This window comes from Apaloderma vittatum, unplaced genomic scaffold (assembly GCF_000703405.1).
Source record: "Apaloderma vittatum isolate BGI_N311 unplaced genomic scaffold, ASM70340v1 scaffold16519, whole genome shotgun sequence".
Classification (NCBI taxonomy): Eukaryota; Metazoa; Chordata; class Aves; order Trogoniformes; family Trogonidae; genus Apaloderma; species Apaloderma vittatum.
In genome coordinates, this window is record NW_009735963.1 from 40,143 (window position 1) to 49,931 (window position 9,789).

Consider the following 9,789-nt stretch of genomic DNA (forward strand, 5'->3'; position numbering starts at 1 on the left):
AAAGTGTCAGATCATGGGTTGGAGGCTCATCAGGGAATTGACCTAGGCATGATTTAGGGATTAAAAAGATTCTGGGACTACAGCTAAAGTGGTGTAGGTAAAAACCCAAAGGCATTTAAGTTCATTTGGCAGAAATGCAAGAAAGCACTTCTGTGACCTGTAAAATGCTGAACACTGGAGGAGGAGGAAAAAATCATGTATGACATTGGGCCCTCATGCCTGTGAGTAAAATACAATCCAGTGTATACACAAAATATTTTATTACTGTTTTTACGTCTCCCTAGTAAGTTTGGAATGTGATCGTTATCTTTCATTACATAAATCAGATCCACACTTCTGATAATGGATGTGTAATGGCTCCTTTTCAAATTCTTAGGTATTTAGAGGAGGCAAATATTGCAGTAAACAGTATGTGTGGGACTTAAACTAGATATAAGCAATGCAAACATCTCTCTCAAAGATATTGTGTAACCCTAGAAAATTCCAAGTGTTGTTTTAAACCTGGCAGAAAGAGAAATTGAGATCAGTGGGGGAGGAATAAATTAGTAGGTTATAGGATAAAATTGGAAGTAGGCCTGAAATTATAGTAAAAAACCAAAAAGCTGCTTTGATTAATTCTGCATTCAGCAACCTTTTACCTTTTTTTGGTTTTGTAGCTGTTTTGCCATCCTTGAAGTACTTAGTTACCCGTTGGTTCTAATTTTTGTATGTTACACTTTGTGTTAACACTGTTTTAATTCATTCGTACAAGTAGATGTTCCTGACACACTGTTGAAATGGTTTCATAATTCTTCATTTTCATGCCAAGGTTTTGATATTTAGCAGTGAAACAAACCAACACCAAACAAACTTAAGCAAATAAGCCTGGAAGAAGTCCTCATTCCTAGAGTAAGGGAGGAGGTTCCTCAAAGAGGAGGGATGCTGCCAGCAGGTAACAAGGCAGAGTCGTGGAAGGTAACTCTGAAAGGCATCTGCTTGCATAGCTAACCTTTGGTTTTTTCCAAAGCCCGTAACGGCAGAGAATGCAGCTCCGGTAGAGCCACTGTTACTCTTTGTACAACTGGATTTTGACTGGGAGGAGCTGTTTGCTCTCAGAGATCCAAGGGGAGTGGAAGCGGTGGCTGCTGATGTTGGGCTGGCTGTCTTTCCTATTCATTTCTGCCAGAGCGCAATTGGGTGCTGCTCCCTACACATAGCAGATTCAAAGAACGTTGTGTGTTTTATGTGGCAGATTTGGCCCTGCTGATGTCTTTTCATGAAAGGTGGACGAACACTGCTACTTCTTCACAGAACAGAACAAAAAGCTTTTGTAAACGATACATAGCAGGTGTCAGTGTTTTACTCTTCTTGAAGAAGGACTAAGGATGCTCCTGGTGCTTGGCTGTAAATCACTGGCTCATAGTTCTTGAGTGTTGCTTGTTTCAAGAGAACACTAATGGCATAAGCAGGACCATGCAGTTGAAGGGAAAGGACAGAGTCCCCACAATATTTCCAGAAACCCTCTATTGATATAGCCATCTGTGGTTTTTTTCCAAAATTTATCATTTGTTCACTCCATGGGAGCCTGGGTATATTTCTGATGTGGTACCTTGAATTCCTACGCTCTTTGTTCTTCTCATAGTTGCCAACACTGTGTCAACATGATGTAGCATACCAGTGGGGAAAACCCAAAGTTGTGATAAACTACTTTGGGAAATTACTCAAATGTGAACTTAATTTCTCTTTTTTTTTTTTTTTTTTGTTTTCTGAAGCTGTCATTTCAAGGTTTGCTATGCTAAACCTGATATCATGTGAAATGGGGAAGGAGAGGAAATATTTTCAATTTCTGCTGAAAGAGGTAATAGTAAGACGTCAGCTGAAGGCTGTCATTTCTTGCCAGCGTGCAGCTTTGTTCTGAGCTGCACACGTGAAGCTGCATTGTCTGCTGCTCGCCAATTATCAGTACCTTCCCTCTGTTGACAACGGATTTACAGATGAAGTGAGGTGTCGTGTACTTGTAGACAGTAGGATTGGTTTTATTCCATTAAGAGGTCTCTTCTTGCCAGACACCAGCCGCAAGTAGAAATGCTGAGGCTGTAGGGGTGTTGTGGCCCACGCAGCTGGATGCACTTGAGCAGCCTTGCTCCTTCAGTTCGGCACTTCAGCTCCTAGTAGAGAAAGAGCGATCAGAAGAAACCGGTAGCTGTTGTGTACTGCTATAGTGAATAGGGCCCCCTCAAATTTACAAAGCTGCTTTTTTTTTTTTTAACTTTGTGCTATGGTTTTATTCTTTAAGGTTTTGGCAACTTTCTTCAAACTGGTCTTCTTTTTCACTAGAACTCTGTCAGGACATGTTTTGCTTTACTTGTAAGAAAGTAGTCTAATGTGACCTGACAGTCTTCAAATTTTGCTCTAAACATGTTTTGTGTGTGGCCAAACGGCACATGCAAATAAAGAAGTTAATGTTTGAGTTCTTTTTTCAGAAAAATAGCACATGCTTAATAGTTCTGTGCCTTGAAGAATGAAGTTGAGACCCAGGCATAAGACCTGGTAGTTTTAGATTACTTAAAGATGCCCTGGTACCACTTTGCAGGAAAGCAGGCAATTCAGACGTGGCGAAGGAATGAGGAAGATGAGTGATAAATGTATGAAATAGATGATTTGCTTCTCTCTCTCTTGCATCTTACTATCTTGTCCATGTCTCAATGTTTAAAAATCTTGTTCTTTACTGGCATTTCAGAGATGTGAAGAAGGAGGAAAATGCCAAGTGTTTTATCAATTTATTATTTTTTTTATCAAAGATTGGATCTCAGTATCTTGGTGCCTGTATGAAGAGGTAGACTGAATATTAAAGTTTAAGAGGAAAAGGTGATTTTCTCTCTTGGATAACTTCCTGGAACAAAAAAGTGTGTTTTATGCTGAAACAAAAATGGAGCAGATATTAAAAGTTTACTTGGTTCGAATGCATTTTCTGCACTTGCAGCAGAACTATGTTTCTGAAAGATTATCTGTGAGTAACCGTCTTGGCTGCAGTGGAAAACTTGCATTTGCAATGATCATCTTCAGAGAGTTTGTGTCCTCCTGTCCTCCCTTCAGACACCTGCAGCTGCCATGTTCACCCTGTTAATTTGTAGCACTAGTGGGCAGTGAGGCAAAAACTGCTGATTTTCTGTGGGAAGGAAGATGTCTGCTCTAAACAAGTTCAGCATCAGGTTACCATAAAAATTCATAAATAGCTGCGATAATCCACCCACAGGAAACAGCTTTATATACTTCCCCAAACTAATCTTACATTGAAGCTGGGAGAAAACAACACAGTGAAATGGAGAAGACTTGATAAATCTGTAAAATAATCCAAGCTTGAACTGAAGGACAGTCTAGCTCATGTGAGATTAAAGGATTATTTCACTCCAAAAAGCTTGCAGAGGGAGGGAGGAGAAATGTTTTTTAAATTAAATTCTTTGGCATTTTAAAAAAAAAAAGCAAAAAAAAACCCCCAACTTGGACACAGCTGAGATGCTTTTTAATTAGAACTTGAAGTGTTTGTGCATGTAATGCTTACAATGAAAATAACTAGAACCAAGTCTATTACTCCTTTTTTGAAATGTCATCTCCAAAGCCTGTGTTGGAGAGGAATGAGTGTTGCTCCTCTCTTCTGAGAGGTATTTAATGTAGGTGAATCAACTAATTTAGAAAAATAAATCTTTTTATGACTTCTGGTAGTTACAAGTCAAGAAGAAAGTTTTGGGGTTTTTGTTGTGCAGGGTCACAGCAATTGCTGCCTCTGCCTTGCACAGAGTCTTGGTTTCTGTGTTATTCTCAAGACCTGGACATCCACTTGTTTCAGGCAGGCCCAACACACAGGAGAAAAACTACAAGCAGTTTTTATTCTGAAAGAAGTGCTTTGAAACCCAACAGTTGCCATCTGAAAAATCTGTGAAATGCCAGATGAACTTGGTTTTTAAAATCTTAATTTAAAGGATGTAAAGGCTATTTCTTAGGAGTCAAAACCATCTCTTGGGGATGCAGTAGCTTCGATCTCTCACTCAAAACAAATGAAGTACACTGGTTGTTGCCAGACCTCTGTGTGATGTCATCAGAGCTACTATTTTTTCCAAAATTCACTTCCAAAACATGCTCGTTAGCAAATCTCCTAAGTCTTGATGGAAATTTTTTTTTTTTTCTTACGAGACTGCCTAAATTGAATGCACTCCTAGGGATATTGCTATAGTAGCAGAACACTGTCTAAAGGCTGGCTTCCCAAAAATGCTGATTGTCTCCCTGCAGGTCCATAGGACCTTCACCTTCCGTTATCCCTTGGTGGGGAAGAATACTCAACACTTCCCACAACTTGTTTTCACAAGCAGACCTTGAAGATGAATATAGATGTTTGTTCAGCCATTGAGTACCAACAGCTGGGTTAATTTAGCTGAGTGATTTGCATCTTTTGAGAGGTAGATTGTGTGGCAGGGCAGGGGTGTGGGAAGTCTTTGAAGCCTTTGTGGCTGGGGACACCTCTAGCAATGTGGGGTTCTGCAGGGCAGGAGCTGTGCCTTTTCGCTGGCGGAGCAGTCGCCCCTTAGTGGGGTGAGCCCATTGGGCTTCCACTGTTGCCGTGCTCCCAGCTCCAGGTTAAGCACAGCTTTAGTTAATGAGCAACTGTCCCTGTCGGTGGATCTCTCCCTCCTGGCAGGGACTCCCACCCCTGCTGGAGAGGCTTGCTCTGGCCTCTGCTTTTGAGGGTTCCTTAGGCAGTTGTAGAACGGGTTTCTGTCGGCATTCAGTTAGCATCTGGCTCCTCTTATCTGTAGTCCTCGAAAGAGGCAGGACTGACTGCCCCTCCAGGGCCCCTGCAAAAGCCTCAGCCCTGAGGCTACTGATTCTTAACCTGTCTCTGCTGCTTAGTCAGGGTGGGAAAGGTTTAATGGAGACTAAGGAAAAGTTAGTGATGAAAGGGACTTGGAACAGCATCACAAATCACAAATTTGGGTTGAGGGAGGAATAGCATGGAGGAATAGCATAGGGGGCTTGTCATAGTGTAAGCAAGTGTGGCTACTGGATGCTTCACTTTAGGCGTCCTGGGGGTGGGTGGAGCTGAATAATGCCCAAAATTTAGAAAAAATAAATAGGAGGCATCTTTTTTCTACAGAGTTCTTGAGTAGTGTTTCCAAAGAGAAGAGCAGGTTTGTTCTAGGCTATCTGCGAAGATGAATCAAGACAAGTGTTGCAGGAAGTGTTGGTAGAAGTGATTTACGTGAGTTCTCTTTTGTGTGAAAAATTCTATGTTCTGTTCTGATGCACATAGTTAATGTTCGGTATATTACTGTAATGTGAGAAATACTCCTTAAAATCGTTGTTCTTCCTTCTCGTTTATGCCTAAGCTGTTAGCCTCTTGCCAGTTTGAGCCAAGATTTCAATAAACTAGTGGGCATTTACTCCCAGGTGTGTAAAGGAGACATGTGCTGTGCCCCTGGCGCAACAGGAAGCCCAGATCCTGTCGTAGAGAAACAGCTTGAGTGTGGCTCCAGTGAATCCTGACTGAATCTGGCCAACAGTATTTTCCTCCTTGGCTTAATTGTTGGTTTTTTTGTCTTCTGAAAAGCAATAGCAAAAATGTGCAGGAGTTGAATGGATGCAGTTTAATTTGCCTACCAATAAGTACTTGCTTTATAAATAGCAAATTGGAAATGTTGTAAAGCTGTCAGCTGCTAAAAAAGGAGATTTTCTTTTACGTCTAAGTTACCATATAGCGCTAATGGCATCTGGGGAGTATTTGTGCTTTCCCTTACCTTCCTAGAATGTCAGCTGCCCTGTGTATTTTGGGCATCATATATCCAAGTTTAAATGGACTGTAGTCATCAGTTCCTACTCCAGACTTCCTGGATTTCACTTCTGACTGCTGCTTTTCCACTTTAGTTTCCAAGAAATACTCGCTACAAACTTTCTGCTTATACTTAAATGCAGTTTCCATTCCAATAAACATTTTCCTTACAGCTTTTTCACAAATTCAACACTTGCTGAAATCTGCTTTACTTGCGCGTAGTCCCACGGTGCTGTGTGTAACAGTGCTTAACTCCTATCGGCAGGACCATGGTGGCAATAAGACATGGAGTGGAGGAACCTCGAGTAATCTTGGGCTTTGCTTCTAGCAGGGCAGTGTGACCAGGACATTAATTCAGTTGATTATCATTCTAAAGGAAATTTGATGCAATGTTTCACCTTCCTTTTTAAAGAAGTCTTGAGTTCCCAGGGGTTTTTTTGGTGTTTTTTTTTTTTTTTTTAAAGGAAAAAGCCAGGATCCCTACTGCTTTCCATTCTCTGTCTGGTTGCTTGCAGGATAAGATCTTTGCTGTAAACCTCAGCCTGCTGTGTTCTGCTCTGAGTGGCTTTACTCCTGACCTCTGTAAGACAGACACTAGGCAATAGCACAGCTGGATGTGGAAAAGATGAACTCCTCTCTCTTTTGAACAGACAGGAGGCTCTGGGCCACCTGGGATGGTACCTGCTGGCTCCACAACTTTCCTTCTGGTTCTCTGTGTACTGCAGTTCTTGTGCCTCAAAGACGTGGCAATAGAGGAGGAAGAAACTCAAACGATGCTAGTGATGTAGCCTGTGGGAATATTTAAGCAATGCAGGGTTTTTTCTTTCAGGTGAAGCTTTCTACAGTTGCAGTAATGCTGCATTAGGCAGGAGGAGTTAGCTCTGCTGCCTTGTTGCAGGTGGGGGGTACATGTTCAGCAGAAATAAGCTTTGAACTATAGGGACCAAGAGAAGAGTGCATTATGGTAAACGCTGTGCTGCACAGCCCTTTCTGATTTTGTTGATGCACCATCTTGCAAGATGGCTTTGCCGTAGTGCTTGGTGGTGTTTTTACTATGTCTGTTTTCTGTTCCCCCCCAATATTTGTCTCGTTCCCCAAATCATTTTACGGGAGACTTTTCCTAGCCTCAAGTGGCCTTAGCCAAGCTATTTCCTCTCTTTGTGCTTTCGTTTCCCCAGCTGTAAAATGGGGATAATGAGACCTCCTTTCTTTTGTCAGGCTCTTAGAGATGTGCTTACGAAATGTGCTATTAAAAGGCTTTCTATGTATAACTTCTATACAAACAGCAGTTGTCCAAGTTTATTTGAATTACTTTAATAAAGTCCAAGGTTCTCAACATCCTTTGTTTTTAACAGAGGATGTTATTTATGCAGTAAAAATGCTCAAAATGTGAAGCTATTGATTGTTGCTGATAAGTTTATGGATATTAAAGCATTAAATCATCACCGCCTATTATCAGCTATTCCGGTGTCTTTGGAAGCTGAAAGCGGTTTTGCATAGCTAGGTCCCTTGGTTACCTCGGAGTGATCGATAAAAGGTTTTCAGCAGAAGCTTTTAATGCCACGTGATGAAAATGTTCTTCCTGTGCATCCTGTACATGATGACTTCAGCTTGAGGAGAAAGATATAATGATCCTTTGTGGGGTAACTGGATTACACAAATATTTTTAGGCATTATGTTCAGATAGATATTGCATCTTTGGGTTTCGGTTCCCCCTGTCGCCTGTTGCATTGCCTTATGCTGGGAGGGTTTTCTTGCCTGTCATTGTGCTTGTCCAGCAAGTTTTGAGTGTTATAATTGCAGCAAACAGAGAGCATTTGGGAATAGAGGAAGAGTTGGAAGTAGAGAGACAAAAATCAAAGCTAAACCTGGGCAAGAGTGTTCAAAACCTCTGTCTCTTGTTAGCAGAAGAGCATCTGTTGGCTCGTGAAATTGGAAGGACAGATCTTGCCCATGAGAGGAAGTGCAGAACAGGATTTGAAAGCACTGAGTGCCAAAACAGCTGCTCAGTGTTGTCTGCTGGGGAGCTTTGTGTCTGCCAGCCTCTGAAGTTGTGTGGGGCCTTGCCCTGCTAAAATGCCGGTACTGGAGTTCCAGCCCTGAAATACCTCAGAATACTCCTGTGAATTTAGCATTTCGTTATCCACCCAGAGTACAGTGCATACCTTGTCTTTGTGGGTGGCTCACCAGCAGCTTTCGTTGTGTTTTGCAGACAGTTTCCATCCTGGAGCAGAGGCTGACACTCACTGAAGACAAGCTGAAGGAATGTCTTGAGAATCAGCAGAAAATTGTTCAGAACAAAATGAGCTGATTTCCTGAGAGAAGACAGGAGCTGAAGGCATTGGGAGGTTTGAGGTTGTTTGTGTTCCTAACAGACTGCGTGTGACTTGCTTTAACAATTTTGAGTGCAATCTATTTTTCAATTGGAATGTACAGTTGTTGTATCTGCAAATAAGCTTTGTTACTTTACTAAAATAAAAGGAATATTTTATTCATAAGTGTGGGATAATGATTACGATCTCCTGTGTTTTCCAGACGTGTCGCAGCCCGCGTGTGTTCTGAGTACTAACTAGGAGGATTGCATCTCTCCTGCCTTTGGTGCTGCCGAGTTGGTTTTAAAATGCTTGAGCATCTTGGAGTTGCCAAATGTGTGGCACAGGCTGTATTAGGCTTGTTGCTGAGGTGTGTGTGCTGGCCACAGGTGAATAGCAAAGAGCTCCCAGGGTACTTTGGGCAGGGGGAATTCACCTCCAGTCTCAGGTGGCAGTGAGCAGGTAAGGTCCCAGCAAAACCGGCACCTGGAGGATGGTCTGTCTCACCCGAGACCCAGGTGGTGTCTGGCCAACCTGACAGAGTGCTTCAGACCCGGGATGGTATTTGTGCAGAGGTGATTCAATCCAGTGGTGGGATTTAACATGCTCCCTTGTGCACTGCGTGAAAAACGATTGCTTGAGGCTGGAAGAGAGGCCCTGGCAGGTCAGATGCAGGGTGGATTCCAAGCAGATTTTGCTTTGTCTGCTTCTTAAAGTCAGGATAGAGGGAGAGGAAAGGCAACCAAATAGTAGAATGTTTGCTCCATCATGGAACTTCCCTCTTCTTGCACTAGACTGCCTTTAACTTTTGATCGTCTTGCAGATGTTTTCAAAGTTGATCAGCTCATCACTTGCAATTATGCTCTCACCCTGCTCCTCTCATTGCTCCTCCTGACTTTTTCAGGACTTTAGCAGATGTTCAATATGTAACTGCATGAGAATTTGGACTTCTGGGAGATCTTGTTCTCGAGCACCTCTTCTGCTCACACTTGAGGTCTCCTTTCTTGCGATAAACTATTACCCACATTCCTGGAGAAATGAGCTGTAGGAACTTGAGCTCCTTAGGGCAAATGAAACCCTCCTCACACTGTCTGACCTCTTCAAAACAGGGAGGCTTTTGTTTGTTTTGCACCTGTTTCTGTTGCAGTCTGTGTCTGCTGGAACAGAGTCTTGATAGTGTTAATACTCCTTGTCCCAGCTCGGTGAAGCTGTTTGCATTCCCCTGCCATCACCAGGAAGCTTCTGGTCTCCTTGCCTCCTGGTACTTTCTACAGCTCTAACTACCCCTTGTTGGCATTATTACAGTATTTCACTCTTTCACTTGTGGGAGAATGAGAGCTTTCTCATTTCCATGTTTATTGGATTGATTGTAAATCTGAGTTTCTCTCTGCTCTGCCACAGACTGTTTGTTGTTTGTTTTCTGTTTCCGAGCTCCGAGTCTGATAAATCATTATTTTCTTTTAAGATACACTAATGGAATCAGTTCAGTGGTATTCTTTGGTGCTCTTGCTATAAGGTTTCAGTGGCTTTCTGCTGCGAGAGTGACATTTTCATTGAAATGAGCTTATGTTGTGATATGGGTGGGTGGAGAGGAGGGGACTCGAAAGTGTGTGCAGCCAATGTGCTGCTCCAAGAAGGCTGTTCCTGCCCTGATCTGCTGCTGCTGAAGCGATGACA

General features: G+C 42.4%; 1 protein-coding gene across 1 annotated transcript in view; it reads left to right on the forward strand.

The window, feature by feature from the left end:
- The window catches only part of POC1A (POC1 centriolar protein A), a 47,488-nt gene extending 39,377 nt beyond the window's left edge, over nt 1–8,111 (forward strand). The window contains exon 10 of the mRNA XM_009876800.1: nt 8,013–8,111. Within this exon, the coding sequence (XP_009875102.1) occupies nt 8,013–8,111 (99 nt within the window). The remainder of the gene's footprint in view (nt 1–8,012) is intronic.
- The last annotated feature ends 1,678 nt before the right edge of the window (nt 8,112–9,789 follow it).